Consider the following 18,793-nt stretch of genomic DNA (forward strand, 5'->3'; position numbering starts at 1 on the left):
AAATTATGGTTCATTTAATTTTAGGTTTTCTCCAAGTCCAGCCAACACGTGTTTCGTCGAATGGGCAGGAACCCACGACTTCGTCAGGGCTGGGAAAAAAACATACAATATAGAGGATATTGGAATTGTGAGATACACTATCTCAAGTTCATTATTTTTACATGAGTTAGTTACGATTGCCTAAAAAAGCAAGTGAGAGATAACATTGTTTCATGTATATCTCTGGTCATTTGAGAAGTGTTCGGGGAAAGTAGAGGAGGTGGGAGAGTGTAGTTTACTCCCATAGATAAAGTGTGAAAATCTCTCATGTTCGAGAGATAGAGATATGCCCCACAGTCTGTGGAATTTGTTATTAAATTTGTTGTGCTTAATTCACCAGCATAGTGCTATCCCAAGTGTCTAATTTTCACTATTGTGCATCATTCAGTGATTTCTATAAGTGCTAGTGCCGGATCTATTTTTCCGTCTGTGTCCATGTTCGTGGATCAATTGGTGATCGTGATTTATTAGAGGCTGAGTGTATATACTCAGGCTTACCTGATATCGTTAATTCGTGAGCTTTTATGCCTGGAATATCCAAATTATGGTGTGACATTTAGTATTTTATTATGCGGTCAACATTACAATACGGTGAATTTAAAATAACTAAGTATACCAGCTCCGGAACATACCTTCTAGCTGGTTATACTTCCGGCCCAGCCTCACATGGCATGGGTGATGGTCTATTATTTGACCTCGCTCTTTGTGTTCTTCGGGCTCTATAAATGCACATAAAAAGAGTATCTATCTTTTGTGAAGCTGTCATATACATGAGTAATTCCTATCTCTTGTCAATATAAATTGGTAAAGGTAACGAGCTTACCCACTGATAAGCCCAATGTGTGTTCTCCGTGTAATATATATATTGTTTCCAGATCCTGAATTGGAGATATCTGGAATCGGTATTCCTCCAGTAATATTTTATGCAGGAATCAGTCTCAACCCCGCTGTTAAGGGTAAGAAAATAAGGCTAATTAGGCATTGGAAACGTGTATATTTTCCCGAAGTTTTAGTTCGTATCTATCTTAGCCTCCGATTGTTTCTAATCGGTTCGAATCTCACCTTCCGTATTCGAAGTCCAGGGGAAAGATATTTACTCCATATGCAGCACGTTCTTCCTTGTTTTGGAAATCCGCGTCTCTGACCCGGAGGTAGATATACCCCGGGTTATTATTCCTGCATGCACGCTAGAACTATCACATTTTCTATTGTATCCTATTCGGCCATATTGGAATGGTGTTTATTGCATCCAAACGCATCACCATATTCGTGTATATGAGGATTATCGGTATTCTTAAACCTTATTCAGTCCACTATGACTTGAAGTAATTAAATATTCATCCTAAAGACATGTTTAGGATTATTGCAGTATTTATGGATTTAATGTTTTTTTAAATCTGTTATATTTCGATCGGCCTTTCATTCATTTCGTTGAAAGTTAATGATGCTCATAGATCTTGTTAATTCTGGTGATAGCCAAGGTGATTGTATATTTATCCTAAGATTACGATAGGATTTATAGTGTTAGTATGATTATTACAAAGGTGCTCGTTACCCGGTGATATAAAGTTTCAACTGTGGGGCCAAGTACATGTAAATCAGTGCAAAGTACATACATTGTTGATTTGTATACAAATAATCATGTCATATATATTCAGCATTGTAGGTAAATATTAACACATGTCGTTAATATTGTAAGAGCATTTTGTCAGGTCAGGTATTCTTATAAAAATCATCTACAGGGTACATTCATTTGTATATTGCTCTATAATTGTATACAGTATAGTTCCATTTAGTCTATAGATACATATCAGATCAGATACTGTATTTCAGTTACCCAGATAATAATGCAGTTCCTGATCAGAGTTCATACCGTACTCTACCGCACGCATGATTAATATCCATGATGCTTCTCTGCGTCTCAAGGCCAATTCCCTATTCCCCCCTCTGGAGTCATTTTTTACCTGATCTATTGCACAAAACCCCATGGTTTTGTTCCTGCCTTGTTTAGGACATTGATTAATATGTGTAGCTGTATTATATCTTGCATCTTGATGTTTTATAGCTCTTACATGTTCAAAGATCCTTTCTTTAAGGGGTCGTTTTGTACTTCCTATGTAGAAGCTGCCACATTTGCAAGTGATCATATAGATAACAAAGCAACTGTTACAGTTAAGTAACTCTTTGATTGTAAATTCTCTACCCATGTAGTTACGAAAAGTCTTAGTTTTATTCATTGCCATGGGACATAGTTTGCATGTTCCACATTTGTGGAATCCAATACTTTTTTGTGTCAACCAATCAGGAGCTGTCTTGGACCTTGTTGGGTAGGTTGGACTTACCCACAATTTTATATTTCTCCCTTTTCTGTATGTTATAAGGGGATGCTTGGTGATATGTTGGTTTAGGGATTTATCATTATTTAGAATCCACCAATGTTTCTCCATGCTGTTTCTTAGTGTGATCGCTGCATCATCATAGTTTGTTATTAATCTGATTTTGGTGTTTGTAGTGTCTTCTCTCTGTTTGTCGCGTAGAGTTGCTTCTCTAGGTGTACTGTCTATTCTGTGCTCAGCTTTGGTAATGATATCTGTATTGTACCCTCTAGATCTAAACCTTATTCTCATGTTGTTTTTGCATTCATAAAAGTCATCGTCTTTACTACAGTTCCTTCTTGCTCGAGTTCATTCACCAAAGGGAATGGATTGGATCTGATGTCTGGGATGTGCACTACCAGCATGTAAAAGAGCATTGCATGATGTCGGTTTTCTGTATAATTTGCTCTGTATTTTGTTGTCCTCTATGAATAATGATAGATCTAGAAACTCTATTTGTGTTTTGCTTATAGAGTGTGTTAGGTGTATACCCATCCTATTCGAGTTCAAATATTCACAGAATTGCATAAGATTGTCCATGTCTCCAGCCCAGATTAAAAGACAGTCGTCAATGTAGCGACCCCAATATATGATGTGTTCACTCCATTTTGTGCCCTCAGGGCCCCAGATCCACTCCTCCTCGAACCTGCCCATGAAGAGGTTCGCATATGAAGGAGAAAACCTGGAGCCCATGGCTACTCCTTGCTTCTGTCGGTACCATGTGGTCTCAAATAGAAAAACATTATTCTGTAATATCAAGTTCATCATGTCGATCAACATCTCAGTGTGAGCCCACTGGGATGCTGGCCTTTTGTTAAGAAATTTTCTGGCTGCTAAGAGACCCAAGACTGTTCTAATGTTTGTATATAGGGAGGTGACGTCTAAGCTTGCCATAATCATACCATCCTCCCATATAACATCCGAAAGTATACTTAAGATGTGCTTAGTATCCTTAATGTATGCTGGCAGATTTCGTACCAATGGTTGTAGGAAATTGTCTACATATTGAGACAATCTCTCAGTGGGGCCCCCTATACTGGAGATAATAAGTCTTCTTGGTGGACATTGGGCGTTTTTGTGTATTTTGGGCAAAGTATATATGCAGGGGAATCTCGGTTTATCTACTTTTAGATATGTTAGTTCTTCCCTGCTGATGAGACCCTCCTGCCACCATTTATCCAAATGTGTGTTGATGTTAGTTAATAATTGTCCCATTGGATTTCCTGTCAGTTTCTCATAACAAGTTTCATCTCTCAATTGTGTGAGTATTTCAGTATTATAGTCTACTGTATTCATTACCACGATGTTACCATCTTATCCGCCTCCTTGATGGTAACATCGGGTAAATTGCACAGTTCAAAAAGTGCCTTACGTTCGTCCTTGTTTAGGTTGTCCGAAAACTTCCTATATTTGGTGTTGTGTTTTAAGTGGTTGTATAGGTCTTCAGTGACTAATTTGTGAAACATATCAACGCTGTTACCACTAGGTAAAGTCGGGGTCCATCGTGACTTGTTGTGTAAACCACTAGAGATGGTAGTGTCAGGTTCTATATCGTGATCATATAGCAATTCATCTATAGACATATGGTCTCTGTCATCATCTACTATAGATAATAGTATTTCACAATCTCTGATCTCCTGAATCGTTGGTATTGTACGAGTCACACTTACAGGTTCTGTTTCTATGCTTTTATTCATTTTTTGCATACAGTCAAAATGTTTCTTCAATTTTAATTTTCTGGTAAATTTAAATAAGTCCACCATGGATTTGTGAATATCCCCCTGTTCTTTAGGGCAGAAACCCATACCCTGTTCCAGTACAGTAATCATATCCGGTGATAATGTTTTGTCACTGAGATTCACCACTTGCACACCCTTGTAGTCATTTACATTATCTGTTATTTCCTCCAAGATCTCAATCTCATTCCCTGTCTTCCTGCGTTTGGATCCCCCTCTTTTTCCCCTCCTTGTCCTTTTGTTATATTTGCCTTTTGTCTTGATTGATCCCTGTCTCCCCGTTTCTTTCTTTTCACCTCCCTTAAAAAGGCACTACATTGTGCGGTGTCATCAGATGAGATTCCCTCATTTTCACTTGGAAGGGTCTCCAGAGATGTCGATACAGAACTTGCTGGGGTTAGGTTCTGAGCTTGTTCTGTAGTACCCTTTGTACCTTTGTCTATCAGATGATCGTATTTTCGTGCATAGGTGAAGACCCTACCCTGTTTATAATCTATCTCATCTCTCTTAATCTTACGAGCTTTACGTTGTTTTATCTCAGTCTGATGTTTCTCTAATATCCCTTTTAAAATTTCATAGTTTTTTTCAGTGGCTTCTGGGAGGTTGAGTTCCTTAATTTCCAGTTCTAATTGTGCGATTTCCCCCTGAAGTTTTTTAACCACATCGATGCTAGGCATTTTCCCCTGCTGTGCTGGGGAAGATCCAAAACAATGGTTTCATGACGAGCTCAGCTCGTCATCAGTGTACCAGCAGTATACTGCATGACGAGCTGAGCTCGTCATGAGTGTTGAAGGTGTTAACTTTACGAGATGCATTCTCAATCAAAATGTTCATCAAATTATTCGAATTGGAAATCAGCTCCTTTTCCCAGGCCAACAGGAGATCCTCATCAAGATCGTCATAAGTCGGTAATATTTGTGAGCGGAGCCCCCTAGGAACTCTCTTAAGACGTACATATTGTTCTAAGGTAGCTCCATCCCACCATTTCGAATTCTCAGCTATTTTTAATTTCTCTAGTCTGATAAATTTTTCTCTTAATCCTTCATTTTTCTTATTAACATTCCCACTTGCTAAAGAGGTTGTGACTGTCTCACCTCTTGCTAGACTGTCAAAAAGCTCTGCTGCTTCTTTGCCTCTATCCATTACGTTTGCTATGATATGTATATATCTATGCCTCTGTAGCTGCCCCACCAATCTGAAAGTTATGAAGATTGGATCGATGACAGTTCTAGGTGGTTATGGCGCTTTTACACTATGTAGGCAAATTTTGTCAGAAACACAATGTTAATCTATATTGTTGGGTGCCTAGGTATGGGTTGCCATCCTTACCCACTAATAATCCGCAGATTTTAAGTATATGAACACAATCCTATCACACCAACCAGAATTATTAAACAAACAGGTTATTCAATATTTCAATACACAGCATTAATACACGTTGAGTCGAAATTATGGTTCATTTAATTTTAGGTTTTCTCCAAGTCCAGCCAACACGTGTTTCGTCGAATGGGCAGGAACCCACGACTTCGTCAGGGCTGGGAAAAAAACATACAATATAGAGGATATTGGAATTGCGAGATACACTATCTCAAGTTCATTATTTTTACATGAGTTAGTTACGATTGCCTAAAAAAGCAAGTGAGAGATAACATTGTTTCATGTATATCTCTGGTCATTTGAGACGTGTTCGGGGAAAGTAGAGGAGGTGGGAGAGTGTAGTGTACTCCCATAGATAAAGTGTGAAAATCTCTCATGTTCGAGAGATAGAGATATGCCCCACAGTCTGTGGAATTTGTTATCAAATTCGTTGTGCTTAATTCACCAGCATAGTGCTATCCCAAGTGTCTAATTTTCACTATTGTGCATCATTCAGTGATTTCTATAAGTGCTAGCGCCGGATCTATTTTTTCGTCTGTGTCCATGTTCGTGGATCAATTGGTGATCGTGATTTATTATAGGCTGAGTGTATATACTCAGGCTTACCTGATATCGTTAATTCGTGAGCTTTTATGCCTGGAATATCCAAATTATGGTGTGACATTTAGTATTTTATTATGCGGTCAACATTACAATACGGTGAATTTAAAATAATAAGTATACCAGCTCCGGAACATACCTTCTAGCTGGTTATATAAATAATAATAAAAGAGTGGTACTGGTGGCCAGGAATGGATTTATTTATTCAGAGGTTTATTAGAAATTGTGTCTGGTGTGCTAACTCAGATAAAACTCTTGTTACTCTCAAACCTCCTATGGCTGAACCAATAATTACAAGATCACCATTGCATACTGTGGCCATTGATATAATGGGACCTATTGGCTCTCAGAACAAATATGTATTAACTGTGATTGATCTTTTCTCAAGGTGGCCTGTTCTGAAAATTGTTGAGAAAGTTAACTCTGAGGAAGTTATTAGATTTCTGGACTGTGTTTTTGTTGGAGAGGGACTTCCTGCTCTACTTTTTAGTGACAATGGTGTCCAATTTACTTCTAAAATTGCTAAGGAATATTTTGATACGGTGGGAATAAGGCATCGTACTACATGTTTATACAACCCAAGTGGGAATGGCATGATTGAACGTTTCAACAGAGTTTTAAAAAATGCTATACAATCTGCCATCAGTAATAACTGTGATTGGGAATTGCAGTTTTTCAAGTCAATTTGGATGTATAGAACTTCTCCACATGACGTTTCAGGAGTGTCACCATTTGAAGTCATGAGAGGGAGACCTGTTCGTACTAAATGTTATCAAGAATGGATGTTTAATGTTCACAAACCTGGTGTACCCATAGATGTTTTAAGGTCTAGAATTGAGAACAAACACCTTAAAAGCAAAGAGGTGTATGACCTGAAACATAATGTCAAATCTTGTGACGTTAGAGTGGGTACTTGGGTTAAAGTCAAGAAACCTTGGAAATAACCCATCGCACAAAGGCACAAAAGTATAGGGTAAATGACCCATTGTACATTACAAACTAAAGAGTGGGTACACAGCCCAATGTGCCTCTCAAACACAGACCAAAACGTGGGTACACTGTCCAATCGCGCTTTTAAAACTGAAAAGTGAGTACACTGCCCAATGCGCATTTCAAACACAGGCCAAAATATGGGTACACTGCCCATCACGCATTTTTAAGTACAAAAGTGGGTACTTTTGTGCCTTTGTGCAATGGGGTTGTCTACCCTATACAGTTACTGAGGTGAGCAGAATAGAGTGAGTGCTTGGGTATTTTCATCTCCCTGTTGCCCTTCACTGTCTCAGCCCTGCACTATTTCCTCTATTGTGCGGTGTGTAGAGACGTGGTTGGGTGTTGTACTTTTTGGGTGTTACACCTTTTGGGTGATATACCTTTTGGTGTCTCTTTTCTCAGCCTTGAGTTACGCTACTGCCTTGCACCTTTTACTCACATTACATTTTCTGTTTCTATTCCGTTTCTCTTTTTCCTTCACTCTTATGATGCTATACTAAAATGTTTTACATGCAATGTTTCAATTATTGCTATTAATTGGGTATTTTTCCAAGGGAAGGGGGTGTGCTACCTTGTCTGTTTGCACTGTTTCACCCTCCCCTCACTCTAGTCACTTTCCACTACATATTCTTTCTTTCTTCCCTGTCACTGTACGTTCATTCTTTCTCTGATATTTATTGTGCGCAAAGTTGCAAGTATCATCATTTGTACGTTCTTGTTGCAATGTTGCAAATTATTGTTGTTTATTGTGTCCAAGGGAAGGGGATGTGTTATACCTTGATTCCTACAAGTGCATCTCCTCCTTAGGTGCTCAGCCAGAATGCATGTGATGACTGTGTGGAATGTTAGAATGCCTGATGACAGCAAGAGAGAGTGGAATGTTAGTGTGCCTGCTTGTGTGAAGAGAATGACAGTTGAAGAGAGTGGGCTGAGCAGCAACCATGCTGCTCCTGGTGGGATCTCCATAAGACCTCTATGAAACCTGTAACATACTACTGAACTATCCAATAAACCTTCTACTTGAAATATACCTCCTGGCTACCTCTGGTCATCTTTGAAATTTACCTTACAACATTCTTCCTGACAACCAGCATTCGTATTTGCGGTTAGCCAGGGAGAAAGACTGAAGGAGGCTTATTCTGTTGTTGTTCATTACTTAGAATTATTCCTTAATCAACCGGATTTTGGTATCCATTACTTAAAAGCTGGCAATCTGAGCTTTGTTTTTCTGTGGGCCTGGCACAGTAGGTACCAGAGGAGTGTGTTGTTGGGACCTCACACATCCTGTTTGGGCCGTGCCCCATAAGGCAGAGATGCCCTGGATGGAGTGATGCTCTAAGCAACATCTTTAATTACGAGAAAGGAGCCAGGGGGCCTAGTCCCAGTCACCAAAGGCTGGAAACAATGATTTTCCCGGCCTGCCCTGCAACACAGATGTCCAGGCAGGTCTGTGATGTTTTTGTGCCTCAGTTGGAGCCTCACATATCCCGTTTGGGCCAGGTCCCATGTTATTTATCTGTTTACCTCATCCTCATTGCTTGATTTTGCTCATTGTCGTAGAAATGTTACTCTTAATTACACTGAAATTATGAAAATGTCACACATAGCAATTTGAAACCTTGGTAGCTATGGATTTAATCACCTGCTAGAATCATCGCACAAAATAAGCTACTTTTCATGGACAAATGTTATCATAATGCACTTAACATTTTAAGACTTTATTCATAACAAATTCGTACGTATTGGTAAATTGGGACTATCAACCTTTAGCATCTCTGAAATGCAAGTTTCTTTAGAACTTGTAGTGTTTATTTCGCAACAAAGCAGAACTAAATTCCCCAATCCAAAAGGGCATCACCGTCTTCACACGAAGCCTAATGACGTCCTATTATTGCAGTACCTTAACTGAGCTTATTGTGAAAGAATATACTGCGAATTTTGTTAACTTTTATAGATGACCATCAATAAAACGCAAGCTACAGAGGACTTACATGTAGCAAATATTTTCAAAAATGTAATCAAAATATTTATGTTTGTGCTTTAAAATATAGAACCAAATTTAAAATTACATTTCCTTGATTACAACTTACATTTAGAAATCACAATCTAGCACACACTTGAAAATTATATATTCCTTTTTAAAATTACCGAACGTGTATCGAAATCTACTATGTAATTTGAAGATGGCGTTCAGCTAAACAGGAAAATGACGTCCCGTCTGGGACATTCCTCGAAAGGGCATTGTCCCTCTTCTGTGTCTACACAGCACGGAAGGGTTTGTCGACATTGTGACGGCGTCAGCTGGGGCTAGTGACAGGCGTCGCCGCAGCTCCTCGTACAGAGTAAACAAAGAGCCTTCCAGTCTGATCCGGGGCAGCCATGGGGGCTATATTGGGTATCTGCTCCGTTGCCAGCTGGGTAAGAAACATTCTGCTAAAAGAGGGAGAAGTGAGAGTGTGCCAAATGTAGAGACCGCCTTCCCTAGAAGGGCTACAGGTGTTTACACTACAGAGAAATCATTATATCTTGCGTGGGTAACTTGATTTCAGTACGATCTCGGACTATGCAATGTACAATTTCTCTGTAAATTTCACAAACTAGCTTTCCAATAGTGGTAACTATAAGCAGGGCGGCACCGGATTCCAGATTTTTCTTCGCCAGAGAGAGAGAGAGTACCGGACATGACCCCAGAGCAGCTTCCTTGGGATGGGCACTCATTTAGCGAGGTTGGGATGAGCTGTCCACTCAATTTTCTTGCTGTTTTTTTTCTCATGTACTGTACCATCACAGACCTATAGGACGGTCAAACCGCCCATTAGAAACCAGTGAACAGCAGGGTCTTCCTTAACCTTCCCAGCTGTTGTTTAGGAAATAGGAAACACTTCTTTCTATGTAGTTTGCATAACGAGGGCTCCGTCCTCCTCCCTCTCTTTACTCTTCCATAGATTTCACAGAACTCGAAGAGCACAAGGGCGGGCACCTACCATTAATTAACAGTTTGCCACCTGTATTGCTAAGTAGAGACCTTCTCCCATTTGGGAAATGGAAACATATACTTTTTTGGTCTTTCCTTATCATCTTGTGAGATCTAATGTATCTGAAAGCATTTCATTGTCTCAAGCACAACATCACTCGTTTGGCGAACGTTGCCTGTACAAAAGCGCATAATATATCCTAATAATCAAAACGACTCAGTAAAGTTCACAACATTATTCATTTTAATATTTTCTTTGTGCATCTGGTTGGGTCATCTGCTTTAAAAATAATTTCTCCCATGATTGTGAAATCGTCTCAAACATACAAAGACTACTTCCGCCTGAATTTCTCATTGCAGTGTAGTTTAAGGTTATATTACAGTATTGGTTGTTTTTATTCACATAACTCCTCTTCGCATAATAATTATATGACAGTGTTGAATACATTAAGCACACACAATGCTGGCCGGCCTACAGAGTAATCATAGTACCTGTTTAGTACTTGATTTCAACAATCAGCTACTATACCGTGACAGATTAAACTTTGAAGAGAACATGCTAGTGCCCAGCACCACTTGTCATGCATTTTTTTTTGCTTTCGTTTTAGCTGCGATGTGTTTGTTGTAATCTGAGATTTATGCAGTGGTTGTTTGATTATGTGTCATGTTTGTGAAATACATAGCCATGTTTAAAATGTTGTGACTTAAGGAGCTTACAATTCAATTGACTATTTCTATAGTACAAAACAAACAGACTTGTTTCTTATTTTAGTTGATATTATAACGAGACCAGATGGAAATCATTATCAACCCCATATAAATTATTTGTTCATTTATGAATTACATTTTTGTTCAGCTAGAAAGCAGTTTTTTTAACTTAAACAAGTTAAGGCTAATAGCTGTGTTGATATGGAAAAGTTCCCGGCATAGTAATGGACATGCACTTCTACCCTAAGTGCCCCAGCTGCATGAATATCTGGTTCCCTGGTTCTGATTTTTAGTAATTGCCGAACATGTACCATGTATGTATGCCATGACCTAGACCTGTCTCACAGTGAAGTGGTCTTGTTAGACCAGGAGGGGTGCACCATGCGCCATCCTGGGAGTGGTAGATGGCTTCTGCCCTCACCTGGAGTTGTGTCAAGTGTACTGTGATTGCAACATACCATTTTGTGTTTCCCAGGAACCAGTAGTGTGAACAGTCCTTTTTACCCGTGCCACTGGAGTGATGCCCAACAACCTACTCAAGTAAAGTTCCTTGGCTGTGTACTTAACTCATCCTTGCTCCTCTTGGATTGTGGGTAGTGCTGGACAGTGCATAATACTTGCATCGTCGTGCTAGGATGTGTGGCACTGTCGATGGTACATAACATGGAGGCTTTTGGGTTCCATTGAGAAAGCCCTGGGCCTGGGGTGGCTAATGAAAGTGAGGATTGCAATCCCCAGATTGTAGATGTAGATTGCTGACATCTCTGATGACTAAGGTAGGAACACACACACTGGAGGAAGGGGAGCAGGGCACCCTCGCTGCACATCAAAGCTATATTTGATTCCAGGAAGAATTACTGGTCAGTGGGACCTGGACTCATTGTTAGGTAGATTGCGAGACTGATGAGGTTAATACAGCGGACCAGGGAATCTTGATCGACAGGAAGGCTTAGGCCTTTTTTACCTTTTTGAAGCATATTTCAGTGGAGGATGAGTTGTGGGTCATTAAGGTTTGAGTCATTTTGACAAAGGACAGGAAAGAGGAGAGAGCACGTCCAAAAGAGCTTGCACACAAACCAAATTTTAAAGGGTCAGACTCTAAACAACATATCTGTCTGGATTTGGACTATAAAGGAGAGAGACTTTGTTCAACAGCACTGTTCATCAGGAGAAAGTAGGTCATCAAAGCGTCAATGTACTGCAACCTGAGCAGAGGACCAAGGTCTACTAGTGGCAAACTGAGAGGCGCCTGGTCCATGAGGGGCCAGTGTTGCTAGAAAACTATCTGCTCTCTGGCGGGAGGCGGTAACGCACATCAGGGTTAATGTGAAGTTGTGGCCGGTCGCCCGAAACTGGAGACAGAGTTGGGGCCATCATCCATGTCCAGGACTCGTGTATACTGGGGGCGGGGGCACTGGTACTGTTGTGGAAATTGCTTGTTGCTCCTGAACCTGCTGTGTCCGTCCTTTGTTGCAACTGAGACTGTAGGTGTCCGTGACCCATGTATGCTAGAGTCAGGCCACCACGACTGTTAGGCCCATCAATCTGTGCATCCAACGACATTGTGGACATTACCTGTTCCTGTGACCTCTGTATGCCAAGAGGGAGCTTCTTGGACAATTGTGGCTGTCACCCATGTCGCAGGAGTTTGTATAACTGGAGGAGGGACTCGGATGCAAGGTCAGAAGTGGTTCTGCAGCACTACCCCATCTCCAACAATTTACTGGCTGCAACCGCGAAATTCCTGCCACGTGCCTCAGTCCACTTAGCACACAGGAGGATTCGGTGCGAGCTCCATGTAGCTGGAACGTAGAAAGACATGCCCCGGATTTTTAAGACTGTGATTGGGTGAGTCTGGTGCAGGGCTGCAGGCTTGGGTTAACGCCTGTTGAGCTGCAACTTTCCAGGCCAAAGCCACACTTTGATGCTCCTCTGTAGTGCGGCCAGTACCCGTGGAGTTACTTCTGCCAGAGACATGTTGGTAAGCTTGGAGAAGAAGAGAAGGAGTGGACCCACAGGGGAAACACGACCCAGATCAGTGCTAAGGCTTTAGCTTATAGAGACATTCTGTGTGACTTATTAAGTGTGCTATGATTGCATGCAGAAGAAATACTGTTTTCCTTACCAAAATAAAGTATTGGACTTAACTGTTTTTATTGGGGGCACTGTGGGTATTCTGAGTTATGAACATACGCATACCTACACTTACCTTCCACTGAGGAGCCTTGGACTACTTGAACCACGCCACTACCGAGTTTTGTGGGCTAAAGGGCCCCATAGTAAGCCAAGCCCTGGGAAAGCAGGACCCACATGCCACAACCTTCACTGATGATCTCCGTGACCCCTGCTCACCCCATGACCTTTTGAAAGGATTTCTGACAAGCAGATTATAATTCAACAGTACATGTAAATAAACCAATATGTAGTGGCAAGAATGTAACACACACATAAAGATCGTACATGGGTATTAAATGCTGGAATAACTGCTTTAATATGAATTAGTGACTTTCAGGTTACACACAATCCGTGGAGTTAGCTTTGTTGGGTTATAGAGGTGTTGTGATTTGAAACCCTCAAAATTATATGAACACAATGTTATATTACCTCTTTCTGGCGATTCACATTTTGGAAGATAATACATTCCATCTGTTTTTTAAAGAACTTCCTTCTCTTAGGGCAGTAGGAAAATAATAACCACCGACCTGGGAGAGATGTTTTTAAAACCACCCACCTCACCATACCACAGATTAACTCTTCCTCTACTTCTAAAACACTGATTATAAACATTCATAAGCAACCCTTCTTGTCTAACTCTATAGCTAGGATGCCATAATTACACTGTTCCAATTAGGAAGGCCTCTGATGCATATGTAGTCAATATACGCCATCCTTGCTCTCATAACTATGTCTGTAGGACCTATAAATCGAATTGCAGCAGCACCAATACCTAGTATGTATGGTCATATATTTGGTGGACTTTCAGTGTTCTGGCAACTCTTATTTGTTTTGTACCCCCGGACAACAATACCACGTCGTCCCTCTTCCTTATCAAGCGCATTTCACAATAACAGGTGTGCTAAGCTTCTGTCGTGGAGGTAGCCTGTGAGGCTGCAAAGCAGAGCAAGCAGGGGAGGGTCTCGTAGAAACAGCCCATGGGCGGATTTGCAACAGATCAGCATGGAGACCGCACTGGCCTGCCATTGACCCTAGCATGGTAATTATATGCAGGGCCCCTCTTTGGATCTCAGAGATAAAAGAACAAAACTAAACCCTTCTTATTCAGTAATCTAGTGTGGCAAAAGTCAAAAGCAAATATTGCAATGATGATAAATGCATAGAAACAAAAAAGTAAGACCCAACAAAATAAAAAAAAACTTTATAACAGAATCCTGTTATATTTTAAGCTGTGAGAATATTGTACCCAGACCCACATATCTTTGCTATGATGTTTCTGTGACCTCAACCCTAGCCTTTTTTTCCAAGTCCATTAGTTGAGGAACCCTATTTAGCACTAATCCCTCAGAATCCCTCCAACATGGTAGTATTAATTTCTAGGTATAAGGAAACAGTGGGCTTTTTATAATGTATTTAATGTGTTACACTGTTTATGCAAAGCATAAAGCTTTTTCCCTCATCCTCTCCTCTGTCCTGTGGAACTATACAAAATTAAATTCTAAGATGGCCAGCCAAAACTGTTGGCTTTGCATATTTTATTGCAAATTAACAAGCATTAGCAAAGCCAGTAGTTGGCAAACAGCAAGCACTGACAAAGCAAGACTGATTGGTTTTGGCAATGCTTACTTAATTTGGGAAGCTTTAGTTTCATTCTTAACCAAGAGTGGTGATCGTTCCAAATAAATCTGTTGTCTTTCTATAAATTAGTACTTTGGCATTGCCCTGATCATGCTAATGACAACAATGTTGTACTTCTTGGGCATTGAGTCTTCCCATACCTATTATTGTGCTGTCTCTCCAAAGAGGGCAACGTCGTGTATTTGTGAGAATAATGCCATTCTGGAAAGGTTGTCTGAAGGCTGTACATGTTTACTAAGAGGGCATTCCTTTTGAAGTCTATGGAGAGAGCTGACTTGGTGGAGCCGGACAAGGAGTTACTTGTATTTCATTGCACACTACTGCAGTTGCTGTAATCTGACTGTGCGTATGAGCTTCCTCGGGCATTAATTTCCTCTTGTTTGTAGCGTTTTCTTTAGACCAGTGCATGTGTGTATCAGTGTCTGTTCCTTAAGCTGTCCATCTATCCTCTGGTCTCCATGTGCATGTGTCTAAAGGTTTCTCGCCATGTCCGTGCTCTACCATGTCATCCAGCACCTCAGTGTGTGGCTAAGTTTCAACATTTGTCTATGTCCCTTCATCTGTTGCTATGTATTTTAAGGCTTACTAACTAGGGAACTAGCTTACTAACTAGGGAAAATGCGAGATTAAAAAAACAATTTACCTCCGTTCTGAATCCACTGATGTTCCTGTCAGAAGTGTCTTCGGACGATTCTAAGCATAAGCTCTTTTTCAATTATAAAAACGTCTTGATAATGGAGTTCATGCAATCTTCTCTATAGTTTTAAGGGACGTTACCACCAAATGAGACTGATAACCTCGAAATTATCATTATTCATGTAGGCACTACCAAAATATAAACCTATGTCCTCGATAAAGGAACATGCTTCAGTGTCCACTGAAACACTTTAATACGATTACAAAAAGATCAATGCAGTGCTAATCATTCATAAGCTTTTTTAGATGCTTTTAATGCTTCCACTAAGAACTGAATCAACTCTAAGTGCGGCCTCGGCTAGAGACTCTAAGAGGATGATGTTGAAAGAGAGAATGGAGGTGTGACAGAGCGCAGTCGGTGACAGATAGCTGTAATTGGAAAGAGACAATGAGAGAAGTGACCTGGTTTTCTGGTTGGGCTCACTAAGGAAGAATACCAGACTTGCTACCCTTGGAATAGTTTCCAGGGTGTCAGCCTGTGGGGAAGTTGATGGATTTGGGGCTTAGAAAAGGCAGGGCCCAGGAGAGAGAGCGAGGGCTGAATTCACTGGAGCACTGCCTCAAGCTGAGCAACCACAACTATCTAACCCAAAAACACAAAGATATCTGGCTGCGGCGCTGCCCATGTGCTGGTGAGTTGAAACACTTGAATTGGACCATAACTGTGCATAGCTTTATCTCTGTAAGGTTTTCCACCTCACCTCATTGTTGTTCACCATGTGATGAATTCTGTTTAGAGTGCTGATAACCTGTGGTGGATGTAGGCATAGTATGAAATGGGCAGTATGGGATACATAAGTACTGCATGTAACTCAGATGCTAGAAACTGAATCTTCTGGTGGGTATGTAGGAGAGGGCTACCGGAATGAGTGAGAGCAGAATCAAGATTGATTGATAATTTAGAAAACATAATTGAAAACAGGCTTTGAAATGAAATGGCAGCTTTTCTTGGCTAGGGAAGAAGCAGATGACTGTTAAGCGTTTGGAAACCCAGTAGGTTTGATGGTCGCAGACAAAATCTTAGTAAACAAGCATTGACAGCCTGTAGAGCTTGCCTTTTCGACTATTGGTTTTGTCAGTGCCTTTTGTTGATGATGTGTAGCATGAGCAAAAAAACGGCACAATGATGTGAACTCCTACATTCTGGAGTATTCATCATTTATTGGTCATGTCAATGTCTGTATCCATGTATTTGTAATGACATATGCAAACACATGCATCCCAAAGCATTTAGGTGCACAAGTAACAATGCAGGAGTCATTTTATTTTCCGTTCCAAGATGGCAGATACCATATGCAGCACTAAATAAAAATTGCATTTATACTGGTGTGAAAGAACGTTTTGAAATCTGAGCAGTCCACTAGTAAATTACAGGAGGAGAGGGTTAGGGAGAAGTCAATGAGGGATTGAAGAATCAATGTGAAGTGGGCACGGGTGCAAGTGAGGAGCTTCAGGTGGGGGCAGGATGGGAAAATAAAAAATAAAAGCCGGGGTGTACATATGGAGTGGAAAGGAAGAGGGAGCAGTGGTCTTGGAGGTTGGACACACAAGACAGAGAGCAGGAAAACATTTGAAATGTCATGGAGTGCTTAAAGAGTGCTTATAAGCAACATAGACAACTAGGGTTGGAACCAACACAACAGAAAAAAAAGAAAAATAGTACCTTCATAATAGAGATAGCAGCAGAAGGACACAACAAAATGAATAACTCAGTGCTTGGTCCATTCTCCACACAAAAGAAGAGGAAGTGAAACTGACGCACACTGGCCAACTAGGAGGCAGCAAATAAGAGTGACAATGAAGCCAACGAAAGGTAAGCAAGGAGCAGGCTCCACCCCTTATACTAAACAATATCTCTCGCAAGCTACAGTGCATGCGCGCTGTCTTGGGGAGACCTAAAAAAGTGTCCTCTGATTGTGAGCAGTGTAAAGATAAACTTTTATCCATTTAGACAAATGGTAAATATGTTATGCTCCATGGGAGATGCAAATACAAGAACAGGAAGGAAAGCATTTACATAAGAAGTAAGCAAATGAGAGTGGAAAGAAAGCCAACCAATGGTAAGTAAAGGGCTAGCTCTAAGTTTACTGTAAGTTTGTGGCGTGGTACACAAGATTTCTTTTGACAACAGTGAGACCTACAAAGAATACAATATTTAAGACCAGGCAGTCTTCATTATAGCCCTTGTTTTGTTGCTATGAAAAAAGATGTTGCCCTACCTTCTTTTTTTAAGAAGCCACTAGGAGGGAAGTGCAGGCATGGGAAGCAATGAGCGCACATGAGAGGAAGATACAAGTAGGCAATGTGAAAAGGAGAGATGGGCGGGAATGAGATGTGAGAGGGTGACATATGAGGTGAAAAAGAAATGCAGAGGTGATGAAGAAAATGGCGAAAGTGAGATATGCGAGGATGTTGGGCGAGCAGCAGTGAACGAGAGGGCAGTAGTTGTAGGATAATCCTGCAGGCTGTTTAATGCAAGCACTTGAGTGGAGATGGAAGTGTCACTAGCAATAGATGATATATGAATACTGCACTGGCTGACCAAAAACATAAAAAAACAAGCATTTACAATGCAATGGTCTCAGACTTATTAAAGGTAGAGCTATTGGCATTGCTCATGACATTTTTTTCATTTTTTTTTCAAACATAAATAAATGGTATTGTCATTTACAATGGCAATAGGTGAGCATTAGAGAGTAGTAGAGAGTAATCGCGGACACAGAGCCACAAACACACAGAGCCACACACACACACAGAGCCCCCCACACACACACACAGAGCCCCCCCACACACACACAGAGCCCCACGCACACACACAGAGCCCCACCCACACACACAGAGCCCCACACACACAGAGCCCCCCACACACACACAGCGAGCTACACACACACACACACAGCGAACCACACACACACAGCGAGCCACACACAGACAGAGCCCCACACACACAGACAGAGCCCCACACACACACACAGAGCCCCCCACACACACAGAGCCCCCCACACACACAGAGCCCCCCCCACACACACAGAGCCCCCCCACACACCGAGCCCCCCCCACACACACAGAACCCCCCCCCACACACACAGAGCCACCCACACAGACACACAAAGCCACCCACACAGAGCCACCCACACAGAGCCACCCACACACAGGATGACAACACTGCTGCCTACTTCAGTGCAGTTCTATATCTCGAACCCTAGCACTATTTCAGCTTGTGGCAGCGCACCAAAACCTTGGGCTCCTTTCATCAATTAAGTCGCCCACTGTTACCACAAAGGGTGATTAAAGGAAGGATGCAGGATTGCACACCAGGCAGTGGGCGCGCGCGGAAGAAGCGAATTGGCAATAAAATGCACAGCATCAACTAATGGTAAACATTCTTACATTTGGCACAAGTGGATAAACATGTCTCACTCCCGTTCTATCTGCAGTATTGCAAGCCCTTTCGTGACAGTAATACCATCGTGCATTAAAAA

General features: G+C 41.2%; 1 protein-coding gene across 1 annotated transcript in view; it reads left to right on the forward strand.

The window, feature by feature from the left end:
* The first annotated feature begins 9,402 nt into the window (after nucleotides 1-9,402).
* Nucleotides 9,403-18,793, forward strand: part of SERINC3 (serine incorporator 3) — a 117,237-nt gene continuing 107,846 nt past the window's right edge. Inside the window, exon 1 of the mRNA XM_086932557.1 lies at nucleotides 9,403-9,538. Coding sequence (XP_086788683.1) covers nucleotides 9,500-9,538 — 39 coding nt within the window. The 5' untranslated portion in view covers nucleotides 9,403-9,499. The remainder of the gene's footprint in view (nucleotides 9,539-18,793) is intronic.

This window comes from Lissotriton vulgaris, chromosome 7, assembly GCF_964263255.1.
Source record: "Lissotriton vulgaris chromosome 7, aLisVul1.2, whole genome shotgun sequence".
Taxonomy (NCBI): Eukaryota; Metazoa; Chordata; class Amphibia; order Caudata; family Salamandridae; genus Lissotriton; species Lissotriton vulgaris.